The following is an 18,235-nucleotide window of genomic DNA, read 5'->3' on the forward strand; positions in this document are numbered from 1 at the left end:
AACGGTTACTAGTATTAATTAATATGGAAGCCCACGGCCCCTGAAAGGCGAAATTGTTTATATTATCCCAACTCACTTGATAAGGCCAATGACCGCTGAGCCAAAAAATAGGATCCTTCACATAATATGGATTATGGCATGTAATTGAAGGAGGTATTGAGCGGCAATAAACGACGAAGATTTTTGGACTGGGTTCATAGCCATCGTATTACAGACATGTGAGCAACTACGTTGTTTTTTTATTATTATCAAAAAACCTATTAGGCTTCTGCAAAATTGATATAAAGAGGTCGCACTGATATATGAGCGACTGAAGATGATAGAGTGACTGGGTCATCGTGAGTTATACCAAACATCTTACGACATAAGAAGTACCCAGTGAACTTTTACCGAGCCGCAGGCAGATGTTTGATGGATTATACACCTGGCCCCAATTTTGTTTGGAGTGCAGCAAAGGCAAAAAAGAGACAAGTAAATGGAATGTCATACCTGAGAATCGTTGCTTATTGTTACGTGTTAATGTGACTGGAAAAGGACTATGAGCGATTGTCAAAAAGTTACTTCAGTTGTGCTATCAGAAACGTCGCGGTGCACTGGTGGCAAAATCATGATGTTTTAGCAAACAACTGATTTTACAACGCTTTGAACAATGTTAATGAGTAATGATGATATGCGATGGATGATAGAGACGAAGTATTTGTCTGCAACAATCAGGAAGTTACTGGCAAATTGGAACATTGCCATGAAGAAACGTGACGTGTGACTCCGCCAAATTTGGAAATCGGATAGTACCGCTTGCCAGCCAGCCAGCGGCAAGTGGGGCTCAAGGTCAAAGGGGGCCATGCAGCGGCGAAACCTTGCACCGACCTCTTTCTTCTACAGTCGTAATGGTATGAATTGATTGCATCGATATGGATCATAGATAGATGGATGAATGCAACGCTCGATGGATGAAGGTCGTTTACAACCACTCGACCAAGTGAGAATACATTGGAGGTGGAATTGTCGACATTTCTTCTGCTTGAACATTTTCAAGGCAATGAGCACAGGGGAATCTACTTACCTACCATTCAACTGTACACCACTTCCCCGGCATCAACAACACCCATTCGACATTAAACACCATTCTCTCATTGCTCTACAGTCCAGTGGCCTTTAAACTAACGATGCTCTTGTTCTTTCCATTTAGGGTATCGATATCAAGAGACACCACGTCAAGAACGGCCACAGACAGGCTCCCAAGTCTCAGGACGTCTACTTGGCTCTCTTGGTCAAGGTATGTACTGCGGTTTTGAGTGGTGTTGTATATCGAATGTGACTAACTGATTCTTTTATCCTGTTTTATCCAATGTTCTTGCCCATTTCACTTTCATTCCAATACTTACGACATTAGCTTTACCGCTTCCTTGCTCGCCGTACCGACGCCAACTTCAACAAGGTTGTCCTTAAGCGTCTCTTTATGTCCCGCATTCACCGACCTCCCGTCTCTATCTCCCGCATTGTTCGCCACACCAAGGCCCAAGAGGGTAAGACCGTTGTCGTTGTTGGTACCATCACTGATGACTCTCGCTTGTTGGAGGTCCCCAAGCTCTCCATTGCTGCCCTTCGTTTCACCAAGACCGCTAAGGCTCGCATCATCAAGGCCGGTGGTGAAGTCCTCACCCTTGATCAGCTTGCTCTTCGTGCTCCCACTGGTTCCAACACCGTCCTCCTCCGTGGTGCCGTCAACGCTCGTGAAGCCGTCAAGCATTTCGGTATGGGTCCCCACAAGAACAAGAAGCCTTATGTTCGCAGCAAGGGCCGCAAGTTCGAAAAGGCTCGTGGCAAGCGTTCATCTCGCGGCTTCAAGGTTTAAAAACATTACTCAATGTCTCAGCCATCCTATTATGCAACCCAAAAATACAAACAATGAACATTTTTTTTCCACCATACTTTGGCGACTTTTTTGTTTTTTCCCCCAACTTTTACAGTTTTCTCTGCTCCATGCAATGCGATGGGTCTCCTTCCTACTTGTCATTCGATCATGACATTATATAAAAAAAACCATTCCAAATTTACTGGGAGTATTTTTGTTGAATGTAAAGAAAGAGGGTGGTATGATACAAGCAGTCTGGGTCATTAAGCGAAATATTGTAATTCTAAGCCAACTGATCGAATGGGGTTGGTGCGATTGCTAAGATCACCAGTGATACCTAGACTGAATAACAGATTTTTGAAGCGTCCTTCCCACATCAATGCAACGCCTTGAGCGAGTCCAAAGCGAGCTTTGACTAGGCCCTCTAGTTTCGTGACACCGTCTGATTCTTCCATCACATCCGACACCACAATATGTCCAGTCTCAGCGGCGTGTTGCTCGACTGACTTGACATCCTCAGCTAGTTTCATCTTGGCCATGGCGTTGTGCGCACTCCTCCATTCGAACCCTACTGCTAAGTCACTTTCATAGCTGTAAATGCTGAATTCAAATCGCGAGCAAAGTACGAGTTCATCCGACACTTGAGCTACGTATGCTGTAGACATGTGGCCGACAATAGGGTTGAGGGTATAGGTGACGCTGATGGGTGGTACGGAAGATGCTGGTAGCGTTTGGTATCGCAGGCCAGTTGAGACTAAAGGAAAAGACAGTGTCAGAATGCGGCACCCCAGATACGCAATTCCTTCTGTGTATACACATGTACTTACAGCCGCCACTTTTATCCAGTATGCCATAATACAATTCAGCTCCAGCTGACCATTGACCATTGGCGAACCGGTCGTGACCAAAATTATATAATCCTCGAAGTCCTAGCAAGCCATCATCCGTCGTGTAGGAGAACTCGGTACAGTGACGACCGACATCTCGCTGCAACTGCATACCAATCTAACCAATTTTTCAATTGAGAGTTAATTGACCATGTTGAGAGACTCTTTACCCTCCAATATATCATACTTACCAAGGATGCGCCTTGTTTGCGCGGGTCATTGAACGCGGTAATAATATACTGTGTGGTCTCTGACAAGCGGCGAGAATACACAGCTTCGAGATTTCCTCCGGGCAAAAACATACGTCCATACACCAAGTAGTCTAGTAAACATGGGTGGGAGAGGTTAAAGAACCGCCGAATTTTAACTGTACTCTCAACAGTCCGTACCTTGAGTATTCTCTGGGCGATACTTTGTGAGTGGTTTAGACGATCGTATACTATTTAATGTTTCTCTGAAATCAACCGTAGCACTGGTATCAACGTCCAAAGGTCTTGAGGTATAGAGGTACCCCATGCTTCCGTTCAAAGATGGAAGTGCGTCAATGGTGTAAGAAGGCTTGAACACTTGTGATGGCAGTTTGGACATCACCAGCGAGATGCCATGAGGGACGGTGAAGTCAAGCATAGAGCGAGACCAAGCACATAGGTTTGAATATTGATTTTCCTCGTTCCATCCTGAAGCCCTATAGTAGCGCCTCAGGCAATATTCCATAAAGTCATACATGGTTGGTAAAAGAGCGAAGCTACCCGGGGCGTGACTGGGGAAATCACGGTGGAGGATGAAAATTTCATACCAGCGAATGAAAATGGGTCAAAAAATTTTTTTGTTAGGTTTTCTGGCCGGTGGCTCAAGAGTATAAAACCTTCAACTTTTCCTCTCTTTTCTTCTTAACAACTCACTCACTCCAGGTAAATATTTTCTCTTGTTGTTCTTTTTGTTTTTTGGCCGGAATGTGATATGATGTAATAAGCTGGCACCAGTCCGAAACGACATGATGGATAGCATAAACTAGAACGCTCACATAATACGCAGAGGGTTCCTGATGCAAACATTCTCCAAAGCCAAATTTTAAGCAAACATCCTCGTATGTTTTACTTATCAATACAGTATCACTGACTTGTTTACTTCAGTTTATAGATGGATCATCGTTGGCATTAGCCTGTGTTCGGTGTAAGGTTTTCTGCGTTTCCGTTCTGGCTTAGGCCATGGTAATTTTGGTACGTTTGCCACACCACAGCTGAAGGATATCTGTGTATTTACTGGAATGATGAATTGTAATAAAAAAAGATCAAGTTGAAAAATCAAGATATGAGTTGTTGTTTTTTTATTTCTCCATACCTTTGGTGCGCTGTTGGTATGAGATGGCATGGCATGGCATAACATAATGTGGCCATTGATAATGCCCATTTTTTTTGGTGGATGTGTCTCCCTTGCTTGAATGGCTAATTGGAAAAACACGAGGCTCATTGCCTTATCACTTTAAGCAACCACCCCTTTTCTTTTCCACTACTTTTTTTTTTATTACCCTCCTCCTTCTCACCTTTGTCTCTAATATACCCATGGAAGAGTATAATCCAGAGGCCCCGAACGACAAAGTATATAAATACACATGTCGAGCCAATGATTATTTCGAACGCCAACTGTATACTGAAGCTATCCAAGATTACTCGAGAGCAATCACTGCCATCGCGGAAACAGATGATACCCATTTCGCAGCTTTGTTACATTCCAATCGCAGTGCGTCGTACTTTAAGTTAAAGAACTGGGAACAGGCTGAGAAGGACGCTGCAGAAACAATTAGACTGGAGCCAACGTGGGCCAAGGTACTAAAAGGGGCTGTTAAGGTTTCAGTCACAAGCCCGCATTAACATATGCATTTTCATGATAGGGTTATTTTCGCCAAGCTGAAGCTCTTGCGCAACGAGAACAGTACGAAAAGGCCATTGAAATGTATAAAATGGCATTGGAAAAGGTGAGCAGAGAGATGCAACCCACTAGCCATTTATGTATAACTGAACCACGCTTTTTTATTTTCATTGAAACTTTAGGAGCCGCACAATATGGATATTAGCTCACGAATTGCAAAAATATTGATTGACAAGGATAACACCAACATGGGTAAGTACGCGGGAGGACAGGTGTTTACCTACACGACAACTAATCAATCTCCAGGCTTCCAAGTGCTGCAACTCATTCCAGGACGAGATATCTGCATTGAACGTAGCATCAAGAACCCTATTCAGAATAGAATCTACGAATTTGCTCAAATCATGCGTAATATTATATACGTTATTGTGGACACTGACACCAAGCATTGCATTGTGGTGGACGCGGTAAAGCTTTTTTGCATGGTTTTGATCTTGCCTTTTTACTGGTATTGATGCGAGAATTTTCTCCCCTTGGCCCCTAGTGTTGGGACGTCGATGGCATTCTCAAATTCATCCAAGACCAAGGCTATACCCTCGTCTCCGCTGTTGTCACTCATTACCATTTTGATCATGTTGGAGGTAAAGGTCCCTTGTTTTGGCGCATGAAAGAAATGATCCCAATATTAAATTAATGACCCCAACGTGGTGTTTAGGATCGCCCCCGCCTCCATATGATAATATACCCATCAAAGTGTCTGGTCTCGCCACTTTACTGAAACGTCTCCCCCATATTAAAGCATACGTTCATCCTCTGGACATTCCATATATAGCGCAAGCGAACCCGTCAATCCCAGCCAACCGACTGGTACCTACCTTTACTGAAGTGACTGAAACCATGAACATTGGCAAACGTACCAAGGTTCGTTTCATCCACACACCGGGCCATTCACCTGGGTCCCAGGCCCTTCTGATTAATCGCTCCAGGTTGGTGGTGGGAGATACGCTGTTATGTGGTCTTTGTGGGCGTACGGACCTACCCGGTGGCGACCGCCGAATGATGGAGAAAACATTGCGACATACGCTGGGTTCCTTGGATGATCGAGTGGTGGTGTACCCTGGCCATGACTATGGCTACGAATGGTCTACCATTGGCATTGAGCGAGAAAAGGGCTGTCTAGGAGAAGATCTGGTTGGCTTCGATGCACGCCCAACCGATATAGAAAAGGGAGCAAAGCCAGATGTTCAGAAGCGGCGGTCAATGCTGTCCACTCTAGGAGCCAACCTGAAGAATAAAGATAAAGGACATTGGTTCTTTAACGGATAAGACAGACGGAGAGACAGTAGTAGCCAGAGGACACAGCTATAGATTATAACGTTGGCTACCCCGCAATTCAATTCGCTTCGCTTCGCTTCTTTCTTTTTTTTTTTTGTTGTTGTGTTTTTCCTGTTAACCCATACCATATTACATACCAGCTGCACACACTTTTTGTTTTTTTGTTTTTTATGCCAAGTTCCCCTGCTGTAGAATCACTCAATGATCAAATTGATAAACTGTACAATGACTGCCTTGCCATTAAGCAGGATGTGGATCATTGGTTAGAGCAAGGTCATATAGATGGCCTTTACCGCTTTGATCAAATGGTCACGGCCGAATTAAAATTCCTGAACAAGGTAATTGAGTCAAGTTTGTCGTATGGCGATCTCTGTGCATCCGTCCAGTCTAAAGCGAACTTTTTTTTTTTGGTTTGAATTTATATTCCCGGATAGCTCAGAGATTCCCAAGTTCAGCAACCAGATCAAGTGATTAGCTCCAATCTCTGCTACTTGGATGCGGTGCATAAAGCGATCTCTCAATCCAACCATGTCACGGCGGTCATGAAGAACTTCTCTCTCAAAGATATGCCGGTGCATTATTCAGCACGTAGCATGGCGTCGGTCAAAGTGGACGTGGTGGCGGAGAACGGACTGGTGTGGATTCGAGTTAATGCGCGAAACGCAAAAGGACTGCGGCACGAGATTGCTGGTTTGGAAGAAGAAAGTGACTACTCGGACGACGAGGCTCCAGTGGAAGAAGAGGATAGTCTTGCCATCTTTCGAAAAGCCAAGGCTCTCATGGCGTGTGCTGAGCGACATTTGGTTCATTTTCGTAAACCCACCGTGGTGTTTGCCTTCATGCGTATCGCGCCGGGAGACGACCAGTATGTGGATGAACACATCATTGGTAAACTATGCAATCTCGGAGTTACCATATACACCAAATCTGAATCCACAACGTTACCCCAAGTTTACTCCCACCATGTTCAAGACCCAATGACTGAGAAGTTGAATTTAGATGTCAGCACGGTATTAGCATTGATCTCCGAATTGGTGCATTGCCCAAATGTTACGCCAGCCATGGTTCGCGGAGAAGCCCTTCAATTGCAGGCTACACAAGAATTATCAAGACGTATATTACCGGACCTTGCCAAATTATTGGATAAGAAACAGCTTTATGTAACGCAAGCGGCTTTGGATAAATTAAATAGCATCATCAGCGTGGTGGGAGGACCGAATGAAAAGGCGCGGTTTGACTACCTATTGGGCCGAAATGACAATGTTGATCTGTGGATAAATTACCAAGCGGCTGACCTTTCATACCTCCGACTGACAGTGATGGAGGACAAACCGACGGAACGTTTTTTACAACTTTTAGACCCTCCCGACTCGTTGCTGCAACGCACAAGTCGTTTGAACAATGGACGGAAGATTCGGTCCAAATTTAATGCTTTTCATGTCAATGTCTTTGGCACGGGCGATGCAAACAAGATGACAACATTGACTTCTATCTCTTGGATGCGCAGGGCTTTAGAGGATGCTGGATTGCCAGGTGTTGCTATTGTGGAACATGAACCTCGCAGTTTGGCAGAACAGAAATTACACAAAGAGATTGATTTTGACTGAATGACCTTGTGCCTCTGTTTTTTTTTTTTTCGAACAAATGCTCAGCACCTCGGAAGGCAGGATGAAATAAATTTCTTTGCCCCAAATTTGAGTAACCAATACGAAAATATGACACTTGCCCATTTATGAGACGTTCTGAACCCACACAGCGCCAAAATAGGCTTCGTTGTCATGTCATGGTTCTTTCATGCTGTTCACCGCTCAACTCGTGTTCCTCTTTGTTGACATGACAATATTGACAGTCTTCTCCACTGGGCATAATATATAATTTTTTACTCATTTCTTGTCGTTTTTCCTTTGTATAGTTGCTTTGAAAGCGTGTCAAGAAAAGGTGATAGAAAACAAAAAGTGATATGGTATAGATTTGCTAAAGAAAGAATGCGCCGATATGCCAGCATACGGGAGTGGGTAGAAACAAACACAGAAGAATCGATGTATGCACATGCTAGCATTTAAATGCTTCCACTCGTTGGATATCAGTGTCCACTATTATGTCATCTTCATTGTCGTCGTTGTCACCTCGACTCCATTGGCTCGGTGGTTTTCCTTTACGTGGGCAGTTTGCCTGAAACAATAGGATGAGTCAAGCTGTCAGATGGTAGGAGCGGATTCAGCTTACTTACAGTGTGGTTGGGTAACCATTGTTGGCAAAGCTCACACGTAGCTGGTAAAGCGATGAAAGGCGTAAATGGATGGCAGCAGTCCATGGAAAGAGAGAAAGAAGAGAGAGATAAAGAAGAAGAAAAATCACCCAACCAAGCTCAGCTTTTACTGCTTTCAATTGACAGTGTAATTACTGATGTGTCACTGTACGCCACATTGGTATTCAAAGAGAATGAGGCAAATCTGTCAACCCTGGTCCCGCCCCCCTTGACACTCAAAATGGGATGTTCATACATTTTGGGTGACATTGGGGGAGTAATCATCATGACTCAGGTTGATTACCCATGGGCCACGCCGTAAGACGCAAATCTCAGAACGGGTTCTCCTTAAACCATGCTCTCCGGATGATCAACCGGGTAAGGCAGTTTCATATGCTTAGGCCTATAGCAAACTGGTGCTATGACCGAACCCACTGCCGGCCGACCAACCTAAGGATTTCCAGCAGCATGGTATACCGACGCAATACCGACCATCCATATATACAACTTCTTTAGCCTTTGCAGGCTCCATCCACCCATCACTTCCATTCCTTTCATTATGAAATTCTCGTGGTACTTGTTACCACTCTATGCTGCATTGGTACTAGCTCAGGGACCAGTGGCTACTGAGCCCAAGATTTTTTTCTTAGGCACCATGGGCGGTATTTCTCATACTGCTTGGGTCATTGAAATTTTAGACTTGGTGCGCACTCGAGGCTACAATGTGTCCTATGTCAGTTACCAGGCCAATCAAAAATACATTAAGAATTACCCCGAGGTCGGCTTCATTCCTTTGCAAGATCCCAACACATCCGTTCATTTCAATGATTTCTTTGATCTCGAACAAGCTTATTCCAAGAAGGTTGTGGCCGCTTTGACGTCGTATTTCAAAGATACCTTTGCAGACCAGCTGAGCGAATTCATCCATCTTATGAACACGGAAAAACCCGATGTCATGATGTGTGACCACACTGCTATTGCCTGTATGGATGCTGCCCATCATCTCAATATTACGGTGGTGCTGACATCGACAGTGAAAGTACGAGATGGTAAGTACTGGGGAAGGGGTAGGAGTCGCAACATAATGTGGAGAGCGGGCGGTGCGCCAGTTGGGAACGCTTAAACACTTCTTTCTGATGACTTTTGAATACTTGCAGAGCCCCCAGATCAGTTCTCTGACGTGACCACGCTTGACTCGGATATAGTCAGCCATAGCTATGTAACCAGACTGATCGCATCCTACCGGTATATTCGAGAAAGGCTTCGTATTCTCTTAGGCATTTGGCCACTTGACATTGAATTAAAAAGGATTCGAAGACAAGTGAAAGTTGAAAAGTTAAGATATGTGGCTCCAAATTCTGGTGCAGTCAAGCTGGTCAACCAAATGTTCCCGCTTGAAAATCCTTACCCTTTGAATGCAAACGAACACTATATTGGACCCATTTTCATTAGTCGACCGCAGCCCCTGAGCGACAAATTGGCAACCTTTCTCGATAGCCACAAGAAGGTGGTTTACGTCGCATTCGGTCAAATGTATACCCCTACCCAACATGAATTCAACGCCCTCGTTCAAGCGCTATTGACAAATTATCGCCATGGCATCATTGACGGCTTCATTTGGGCAACCGTGGGTCTGCCCACCAGTATGTTGGATATTTTCCAATCCAATCGGACTATCAATAGCCTTGGATTTGCCAACAATCCAGACTTTTTATTCGAGCAATGGGTTCCACAATATTCAGTTTTGAATCACACATCCACCAAATTGTTCATTAGTCATGCAGGCACTGCCTCCACCCATGAGGCTGTATTTAATGGTGTACCAATATTGGCTCATCCCTTTTCCAGCGACCAGCCCGCCAACGCCATGCAGCTGGAAAAGGCTGGGGTTGCACTGGTCAATGACCGCAAAACCTGTACCGCCGAGAGCATATCCAGAAAAATCAAGACTATCATGAAAGATCGATACAGTGAATTTGTCACCAAGGCAAATGAACTTCGAGGACTTGCTTACATTGCCAGCAGAAGAAAGTCGTTGGCTGCTGATATCCTTGAACAACTTGCTTTATACAGTCGTCATGGAAAGGCATGGTTCTATCAGCAGGATGAGCCAACATACTACCTCTTCATTCCTAGTTGGTACAAATTGTGTCTCGCCTACATAGCTATCAAAGTTGGCAGTTTGGGGGTTCGAACCTTTCGCAAACAGATAAGCGAGATGGCTTATCGAACATGGACTCAAGGCCGAGACCTTACATACGGCGAATCCAAGAAACTGCAGTGACTCTCAGGTTACTAAAGCACCCCTCCCCCAAACAATTCTATGATTTTTTAAGACAGTGAAACACCAATGAAATAGTCGAGACGGAGCACTGTGGCCAAAGGGTCAGTCAGATGAGAAGAGATGTATATTGATATTACAATTACGCAAGATTAGCAATTTGAAATAAATGGTTCTAAAGTACAACTATCACCGAATTCAATACTAAAGGTGAGCTAGTGTGTCACTAATGTTATGGGTAGGTATGTTGAGCCTGTGTTAGACGCTTATCGTCGTGTCTTCTTGATAATACAGTATGTCGAATTGCGACAGTCTTGCACATTTCTTTGAGATGGTCACGCGGTGCTCCAGTGGCCAGCGTTTACTAGAGTACATTTTGAGTCTGATGAGTTGGGTCGGTGTAAGCAATGCTGCAAGTGACTTAGACCGCACAGCGGTGGGACAGCAGATGGAAAGTTCTTTCAACAATGGCGCACGCTCAAGAAAGTGCGTGATCGATGCAGCATCCAGTGCGGCCATATTCGTACATGCCAGTGTTAGTTTTTCTAATCTCGGTAGCAGAGTGATTCCCTTCAGAGCATGGTCGGTAAGGGTTTTCCAACCCGACACATGCAGGGATTTCAGATTGGTACAGTCAGAGAGAATACATCTTACTGAGGCGTCGCTGACATTGTAGATCTTGATGTGTTCAATCGCATGCCGATGTCTGCCAATCAATCGTTGGATTTGGGTTCGCCTCCATGGGTTCGAGGGCGTGGTGTTCAGAATGATCGATCGCCAAAGGTGCGGATGGTCAACTAATATTCCCATTGATCGGCTTGTTTGTCGTAGATTCAGCCAATCTTGTGGCGATAGCATGGATAAGATATAGAAAGCCAGTTCGGGCGGGATGTTCAGGAGGCTGCATTTACACCACATGGAGAATAATATGGAATAAACAATTAGTCTGGGGGACATAGAAGGAACCGCTTATTTATAACCAAAAAAAATATTTGTCAAAATGGCGCGGACTGTGCCGCGAAAGACTCATTGTCGAAGCTGACTGAAACCATTGGAGTGGTTTCAGGTTCACCTTTGGTTTGACTAGGGAGCCATTCAGCCATCCCCCACTTAACGCTGCATGCGGCGAATTATTGTAGTTTTTACCTCGCACTCGTGACAACATGACAGAGTGCATGAGATAGATCAGATGTACCTTTTATTGACACAACCAATTACGAAGTAACGCCTTGCATAGGCATAACATCATTTTGTATAGCAGGTTGCTTTTTGGAATGAATTTGCACGGTTGAGATGTTGGATCCAGCCGCCCAACACCCAGGACAATTATGTAATACTTCATGTACAAAGATATCACAGTCTACACAGAATTGGTTATGGCAACGTGGACACGAATATCTTCCACTATTTGATTCTAATCCAGCGCCGGGAGGAGGCGACGAGTCAAAAGCGGTTTGGCAAGCAAAGCAATGCAAGGAATTAATGCTATGTGGGAATGGACAAGTTAAAAAAAAAAAACTGAATGGGGTGTATGTGTAGATTGCGTGTAAAGTGACACTTACCCACTCCAAGGCACCTCTATAAAATTATCTACAGGGAAGAGGTGGTGATATGACCTTGCCAGATGAGGAGATGAGACCAGTGTTAAGCCACACACATCACAATCGGTTGGTAATTCGCATATTTTTGATGAACACCTGGGGCAGATGTAACCTCCCACCGTCAGCTTGGAGTGACTAAAATAAATTGCAACAAATTGATTAGACACCGGTGAATATTCTTGATCGAGGTTTTTCTTTTGGATTGGGTCAGGTTTGACTCAGTCAAACCAACTTACCATACACAAAAGGATGGATGAAGGTCATTTGATTTGGTCGGGAATCCCATCATAACCAGATTTGAAGTGTTTCTGGTTTGGGTGACTGCGGGAGGTGGGATAGCTTCAAACAAGAGGTCTTTGAAATGTGCTTCATTGAGAACTACACCATAGGACCCTAAAACAAAGAGGCCCAAGGAGGAGGCCATGTTAGTGCTTGGGCCTACCCAGCTTTTCCTCCCCATCTTATCTATTCCAGCTTACCGTTTGTTTCCTTGCACAGGGTTCGGCAAACTTGTATCTCAGCCGCTAAACCCACAAAGCTGACACGTACATGTTCTTTTTTCAATTGAGCAATGGTATCATAGATGTCGCCAGGATCACACGTAGTCAACGAGCCATAAACCACAAGCACTTCACGACTTCCATGACTGGGAACATTGACAAGACTTGCACATGCCATATCCAATGCATTCTGTAAGCTTGGTTCACCGCTCGTTTCTTGATTTCTCTTGTTCTTCAGTGCTCGCAAATGATCTGTAGGATTGCCGCTTAAATCCGTCAATCTCTCCGCTACACCGTCTCGAATAACAATGATGCCAAGTTGGGATATTGGATTCTGATCGAAATATTCTGTGACGAACTGTCTTGCATATGTCAAAGTCAATTCTAAACGCGACGGTCGAAGATCCTTCTCATTCATGGCCTCTGATAGATCAATGACAAGAAACAAGTGCCGAATGATACCACGTTGAACTGTTGCTGTGTCTCGTAGCAGTCGTCTTCGTTTCATTTGCTGTTGCAAATGCGCTACCACACTGCTCAGGCGACCTTCGGCATCCTCTTGCAGGACATCCCAACTGCGCTTGTACTCTTCTTCCCAGGAGTATCCACCTTGTTGAGCATCCTCGTTCTCATGGGTATCTGTAGCATCGTCGATATCAACGTACTCATCGTCGTCCTTTTTTGCTTTTCGACCGCTCATTGAGACATGCGGTTGAAGGATTCGTCCGTCGTGTTAGAGCATTGAGTGGCTTGAAATAATCGGCACCCAATAAGATCCGTGACTGCGGTTTGCTCAGCTACTCTGTTGCCAATGGCAAATGATATGAAAGGAGTATATTTTTCCAAGAGCTTTCACGTTCTTCGAATCTCTCAATTCTATCTGCTTATACCCTAGCTTTGCCTTACTTGTTATGAATATATTCATGATAAAAAGTCTGCTATCATATTAGATGTTCGAAAGTCTCGTGACTTTCGAACCCTCATGCCCAATTTGAGTTGAAATTTGACACCGGTTCACACAGCCAGCCATTGGGATATTAAAAGAAAATAATTTGCTTGAGGCTGGAGAAGACATTGGATTCCCAGCCGAGTGAACCGTGACTTACATTCATACTGTAGAAACCTTTTCCCAGAGACGCTGCCTTCCAAAACATTCGACTATATTAAAAGTCTGTGTTACTTCGTCTAAAAATACCAGTGGTCATCCTTCCTTATGAATGGTAGCAAGATGAACTCCTTTTGTATCAGCCATCGTGTTAGATCAAATCCGTAATTATCTTTAATGAAAGCTTGGCATACCAGAGCTCTAAATTTGAACTTGGCTGTTTTCTTGCTCCTTGTACGGCGGAGATTACTTCCGACGACCATGGATTCTAGGCGGTTGTTGTACCAACAGATAAAGTGATTCCAGCACCGAGCAAGGTGAACCGACTTTATTAAATGAATGAGAACCAATAATATAGTGGTCATGTTTTGAGTCAATATATACTTCGAGATAGCCTGCCGCTAAGATAAGCCACCCTCAGGTTAAAATAGTTGTATAAATTGTAGCAACAGCGAATTAAAGCTTCAGTTGTCAAATGGTGACATCTCAGAGTGATTTTGGTAGCATTAAAGGAAAAAGCAGAAAAAAGGTTCATCTGAGCAAAATTTCAGCCGCTCCGATTTGGGGCAACACAGCTTCCTCAGCCTCCCCTTGTAAATGATGCGTATTTCAATCTGCAAAGCCTCAATTTTATTTTTTCTTCTCCCCTTCTTCACTTTCTATCACTTTATATGAAGCTCTCACTTAAGGTCCTAGCTTTATGGGCCTGTGTGCTCGCTGTTAGCGCTCAAGATGTTTCTACTCCTCCAACTCAGTCCTCCGCCCCTGCAGGAACTTCGGACACCTTACCCTCCGCTTCTCAACCTTCGACCTCATCAGTCGCGCCCACGTCCGCTTCAGTCTCTGCAACCTCTTCTGGATCGGTCAGCGCTTCTGCCACGAGCAGTTCCGCTTCTGCCACTGGCTCCAGTTTGAGTGACTGTTTGAACGCAGATCCTAGCACTTCTACACAGTTCTTTGCCAACAGCAAGCTCACTGATGCACTACGTAAGTGGGAATAAGTAACCAGGAACTAGAATGATGGTATGAGACTAATCGTCTGGGGTTGGAACTATAGAAAATACAACCGGATTTTCCGTGACTTACTCGAACGTTTACAAGGTGGTGACTAACAAGTTGACCAACGAGAACTACATTTTATACTGCACTCGAACGCAACCCAACCTCACCGACATTCAAGCAAAGACTTATATTCATATTCCAGTTACAAAGCTCGCTGTAGTGGATACTCGCGCTCTTGGCTATTTGGGAGTAAGTTGTGTTTTATTTATAAGGGGCGTGGCTGGCTGGCTTCTTGGCCTTTTATCGATGTGTGGCTGTATTGGAGACGAGTCACATTAAACCCGTGGCTAAACTAGAGTTTCTTTAGCTTCTTAATCAAAACGACATTGTTTATATCGGAAACTCCAGCAACTTGACCTCCCCTTGCGTGTCGTCAAAGCCAGCACAATACAACGTCTCAGATCCATCGTTCTCTCAAAGCGCATACGATCTGGTTGTTTTCCCTACCAGTGGTGGCAATGATCCTAACGGTATATCCTTTGGACTGACCTACCAGGCTACTCCGCTTGCAGTAAGTACACCTAGGTTTCACAGATGAAAAGGAAGGGAAACACTAACGGAACCTCACCCCGGTTAGCTTGCTGAGTGGATCAAGTACTTTTCTCTTTTTACCAATCAGGAAACTGTGGCAGAGCAAATATTTAATAAGATCAAGCAAAGCTATGAAACCGCTAGAGATAGCATCAATGGCGCTGATATTTCGTATAAGCGCAATATCACCTTCATGCAATATTTTCCGGACTCCACCAAGTTTAATGTGTTCGAGGACATGTATTTTAAAAATATTTCTTCGGATGCCGGTAAGCATTGGTTCCTTATCTGTGGTGTTTGAGGGTTACTATTATCTGACTTCGTTTTTGCATATCGCATGACTGCTCCGTAGGCGGCAATCTCACTACATCACTCATCTCACAACCTGGTGACCCATCTACCTTGCGAGCCCAAGTGACAAATTCGTCCATTGTCGTTGATTTCACTGCTTTGATCGCACCCAATAACACTATTGAATACTGGAATAACTGGATTGGCTATGTCCAGCCCAATTTGACAAACGCTGCCAACACTGCCTTGGATAATGCCAAGCAACACGGTGGCCTGTATATCAACGATCCTGAGGCACCACCTTTTGAGCGATTCAATCAGCTTTGGCGAGTGGATAAAGGCGTGAGTGCTGCTGGAGCCGATGGTAAGTGTTGAATTGTGAGGAAAAGACTTGACAGGTCTGGTGCAAATGGCTAACCCTTCACGTTAGACTTCTACTCACGTGGTTTGGCAAGACCTGATTTGGTGTTGCAAGACTTGATTTTGGCTCAATACCCAGATTATCCTGGTGGCTATACAAGAACATTTTTGCGTAACCTGGCCGCTAATGAGGCTACCACAACCACCAATGCCGACTCATACGGATGCGGTCTCGCTACCAACTTGGCTGTCTCCTCCAAGCAAAGCTATAGCAACCATACTGCCGATAGCCCTATGATCACCTTTTCAGGCGCTCTGTCTTTGCCTGCTATTATTGGATTGAGTATCGGAGGCGGCTTGATTGCCATTGCATGCATTGCAGCATCAGCCGTTACTATCAGTAAGAAGATCAAGAACCGAAAAAGATTCACTCGTTTGACGGATGTGGGCGGTGAGGCATTCGATATGCCCCGTCAAAGCCATGCTGAAGAGTCCGCCTTGTATGGACCTCACGACGATTTTGAAGAGGACCTGCCCACCGGACGATTTGGTGGGTCTGGAAGGCAGATGTCATAATTTACCCTATTCAACGTATTTTTGGTGTTCTGTATGTTGTTCCTTCTGTTCTTGATTTGATATACCTGTTTTGTTTTTTTACACCCTGCAAAAAAGAAAATTCTCCCGCATCGCATCTTAGCCTCTTTCATTTTTTTTTTTTCCTTGGAAAAAAGAAACCATGATTTTCACTTCATTATGTCTAGCCAATGCGCTAAGCCATAGCATATACTGATTATATAAACAATATATATAACTTTTTGTGCATACAAATGGTCACTACAGTGGAGTGTCTCGGCCATCTGCCTTGTTGGATGAAAATGTAAAATGCAGCATAGCTTGCTACTTTAGTTAGAGCTGCGGTAATGCGAGACAAATCGATTGCCTATTTGCATCTGCAACCCTACCTTCTACAGTGCAATTTACTTGAATTAGAAGTACAATGTTTGTATGATGGACAAGATGTTTTCAAACACACACAACTGCAAATAAACCGTCATTCAAACATACACTACATGTCTTGAACGATTCGCCACCTCACGTCATTCGTACTCCGGAAGCCCGACTGTCTATCCTTTGCGCTATTCCATTAGAGTTCAACAGATCAGGCGGTAGAATACAGCCATCGTCGGGTTATTGGCTGGTTCATCTGCAGCGCTGTTGCATACACCTCCACACTGTGGTCACTTTGCATATCCATCTATTGGTGGTCCATGCAGTCGGTACCAAAGGCTACCTCCTATCTCTGCCTATCACTCTGCGCGCTAGACCATCTACTCTGTTCACCAGTATGCAAAGAAATGCCACTAGTAAGACAGCGTAGCCTGGTGTTTTAGATGACAATATATCGTGGGATAAATATGAAACTTACTGTATTCCTATTCGGTTTGTTGACAATTCGGGTTAACCACCACGCATAATAAATTTTCTTCCGTTACGACGGGCTTGCATAACACTGCTCCATCATGATTCTAATAGGAACGGTCAAAACAACCACACCACACGACAAAAAAAGGATCTAGCAAACGTCAACGTAGTGTCTTCTGATTTTTGTCCAGGTGCCCCAGTTTGACATGGAGACTAAAATAAAGGAGGTCAAAGTTTAGCCTGCACTACGTTTGACTGAGTTTCGCTGTTGAAAGTATCAACCGTCTCTGGTTACGTTGGTGTTAGGCATCTCCGAAGACAACGGATTATAGGATTATCATTTTTGAAGATCAGCGTTACCTATCTTTTCGCCCTGATAATGCGCTGATCCGATGGAATAGAGCTGTCTGCCTGCCCATGTGGACTGCTGTTTCTCTTTCTTTCTTTTGCCCTTGGTTTCAGCATGTTCCGATGCACAGTTATGCATAACATACCGTGGCTGAATGAACTAGAGACGTCCACCATGCAAGCGAAATAGACGTAGAGGAGATTTAAATGTGGGGTTTAGTACTTATTGCTTAACCAATCGCATTTTTTGGTAAGATATTGTGCATGTGCCCAGAAATTTCTGGACTTGAAAACTTCGTATCTCTGACGAAGGTTCTCCGTGACGGTGTAGCGTGGTAAAAACGGCTCATTTTTTTTTTTTTACAATTTGTCGTTTTGTACTCGGCTTGCTACCATTTTTATATACTGTCTATATAGCTGTGATTTGAAGGATATCTAATCTTTATTTAAATGCATGGTAAAGCCGGTGATTTGGAAAGCATACCTCTCCCCAGGAACCAGTTATTTAGAGTTAATGGAGAGGGGAAGCTGTGTTTTTTT

The 18,235-nt window shown here is 44.2% G+C and overlaps 8 protein-coding genes across 8 annotated transcripts; 4 read left to right on the plus strand and 4 right to left on the minus strand.

Annotated features, from left to right (window-relative positions):
- The first annotated feature begins 837 nt into the window (after positions 1 to 837).
- On the plus strand, positions 838 to 1,987 carry K450DRAFT_227796 (uncharacterized protein). Its single transcript, XM_051586795.1, has 3 exons — positions 838 to 890; positions 1,190 to 1,276; positions 1,394 to 1,987. The coding sequence occupies exons 1-3, from the start codon at positions 888 to 890 to the stop codon at positions 1,853 to 1,855; spliced, it is 552 nt and encodes a 183-aa protein (XP_051447578.1). The 5' UTR covers positions 838 to 887; the 3' UTR covers positions 1,856 to 1,987.
- On the minus strand, positions 1,706 to 3,651 carry K450DRAFT_227803 (uncharacterized protein). The gene is made up of 5 exons (XM_051586796.1): positions 3,132 to 3,651; positions 2,934 to 3,064; positions 2,683 to 2,860; positions 1,830 to 2,609; positions 1,706 to 1,781 (listed from the first exon to the last, which is right to left on the minus strand). The coding sequence occupies exons 1-4, from the start codon at positions 3,466 to 3,468 to the stop codon at positions 2,119 to 2,121; spliced, it is 1,137 nt and encodes a 378-aa protein (XP_051447579.1). The 5' UTR covers positions 3,469 to 3,651; the 3' UTR covers positions 1,706 to 1,781; positions 1,830 to 2,118.
- A 1,564-nt stretch (positions 3,652 to 5,215) lies between these two features.
- On the plus strand, positions 5,216 to 6,027 carry K450DRAFT_227811 (uncharacterized protein). The gene has a single exon (XM_051586797.1). It carries the CDS (start codon positions 5,305 to 5,307, stop codon positions 5,935 to 5,937), a length of 633 nt encoding a protein of 210 aa, XP_051447580.1. The 5' UTR covers positions 5,216 to 5,304; the 3' UTR covers positions 5,938 to 6,027.
- K450DRAFT_227812 (uncharacterized protein) lies at positions 5,719 to 7,754 on the plus strand. Its single transcript, XM_051586798.1, has 2 exons — positions 5,719 to 6,284; positions 6,381 to 7,754. Exons 1-2 carry the CDS (start codon positions 6,117 to 6,119, stop codon positions 7,551 to 7,553), a joined length of 1,341 nt encoding a protein of 446 aa, XP_051447581.1. The 5' UTR covers positions 5,719 to 6,116; the 3' UTR covers positions 7,554 to 7,754.
- A 37-nt stretch (positions 7,755 to 7,791) lies between these two features.
- K450DRAFT_227814 (uncharacterized protein) lies at positions 7,792 to 8,259 on the minus strand. Its single transcript, XM_051586799.1, has 2 exons — positions 8,177 to 8,259; positions 7,792 to 8,118 (listed from the first exon to the last, which is right to left on the minus strand). Exon 2 carries the CDS (start codon positions 8,003 to 8,005, stop codon positions 7,826 to 7,828), a length of 180 nt encoding a protein of 59 aa, XP_051447583.1. The 5' UTR covers positions 8,006 to 8,118; positions 8,177 to 8,259; the 3' UTR covers positions 7,792 to 7,825.
- On the minus strand, positions 7,792 to 8,260 carry K450DRAFT_278256 (uncharacterized protein; the record flags this gene model as incomplete). The annotated part of the gene is made up of 2 exons (XM_051593288.1): positions 7,792 to 8,118; positions 8,177 to 8,260. The coding sequence occupies 2 exons, from the start codon at positions 8,258 to 8,260 to the stop codon at positions 7,999 to 8,001; spliced, it is 204 nt and encodes a 67-aa protein (XP_051447582.1). The 3' UTR covers positions 7,792 to 7,998.
- A 493-nt stretch (positions 8,261 to 8,753) lies between these two features.
- K450DRAFT_196939 (uncharacterized protein) lies at positions 8,754 to 10,478 on the plus strand (the record flags this gene model as incomplete). The annotated part of the gene is made up of 2 exons (XM_051584536.1): positions 8,754 to 9,243; positions 9,352 to 10,478. 2 exons carry the CDS (start codon positions 8,754 to 8,756, stop codon positions 10,476 to 10,478), a joined length of 1,617 nt encoding a protein of 538 aa, XP_051447584.1.
- Positions 10,479 to 11,612: 1,134 nt separating this feature from the next.
- K450DRAFT_227816 (uncharacterized protein) lies at positions 11,613 to 13,471 on the minus strand. The gene is made up of 4 exons (XM_051586800.1): positions 12,556 to 13,471; positions 12,313 to 12,469; positions 12,038 to 12,211; positions 11,613 to 11,960 (listed from the first exon to the last, which is right to left on the minus strand). Exons 1-4 carry the CDS (start codon positions 13,274 to 13,276, stop codon positions 11,690 to 11,692), a joined length of 1,323 nt encoding a protein of 440 aa, XP_051447585.1. The 5' UTR covers positions 13,277 to 13,471; the 3' UTR covers positions 11,613 to 11,689.
- Positions 13,472 to 18,235: the final 4,764 nt, after the last annotated feature.

Source organism: Umbelopsis ramanniana, assembly GCF_025399195.1.
Source record: "Umbelopsis ramanniana AG unplaced genomic scaffold K450scaffold_9, whole genome shotgun sequence".
Taxonomy (NCBI): domain Eukaryota; kingdom Fungi; phylum Mucoromycota; class Umbelopsidomycetes; order Umbelopsidales; family Umbelopsidaceae; genus Umbelopsis; species Umbelopsis ramanniana.

Coding starts and splice junctions, on each gene's coding strand:
- K450DRAFT_227796 (XM_051586795.1), top strand. Junction 1,277..1,393: donor ACTTGGCTCTCTTGGTCAAG/GTATGTACTGCG, acceptor TTACGACATTAG/CTTTACCGCTTCCTTGCTCG.
- K450DRAFT_227814 (XM_051586799.1), bottom strand. CDS start 8,005: ATGCTAGCATGTGCATACATCGATTCTTCTGTGTTTGTTTCTACCCAC.
- K450DRAFT_227803 (XM_051586796.1), bottom strand. CDS start 3,468: ATGTATGACTTTATGGAATATTGCCTGAGGCGCTACTATAGGGCTTCA. Junction 3,065..3,131: donor TCGCCCAGAGAATACTCAAG/GTACGGACTGTT, acceptor CATGTTTACTAG/ACTACTTGGTGTATGGACGT. Junction 2,610..2,682: donor ACTGGATAAAAGTGGCGGCT/GTAAGTACATGT, acceptor CTTTTCCTTTAG/TCTCAACTGGCCTGCGATAC.
- K450DRAFT_227816 (XM_051586800.1), bottom strand. CDS start 13,276: ATGAGCGGTCGAAAAGCAAAAAAGGACGACGATGAGTACGTTGATATC. Junction 12,470..12,555: donor CCTGTGCAAGGAAACAAACG/GTAAGCTGGAAT, acceptor TCTTTGTTTTAG/GGTCCTATGGTGTAGTTCTC. Junction 11,961..12,037: donor ATAGAGGTGCCTTGGAGTGG/GTAAGTGTCACT, acceptor ATTCCCACATAG/CATTAATTCCTTGCATTGCT.
- K450DRAFT_227812 (XM_051586798.1), top strand. CDS start 6,117: ATGCCAAGTTCCCCTGCTGTAGAATCACTCAATGATCAAATTGATAAA. Junction 6,285..6,380: donor AATTAAAATTCCTGAACAAG/GTAATTGAGTCA, acceptor ATTCCCGGATAG/CTCAGAGATTCCCAAGTTCA.
- K450DRAFT_227811 (XM_051586797.1), top strand. CDS start 5,305: ATGACCCCAACGTGGTGTTTAGGATCGCCCCCGCCTCCATATGATAAT.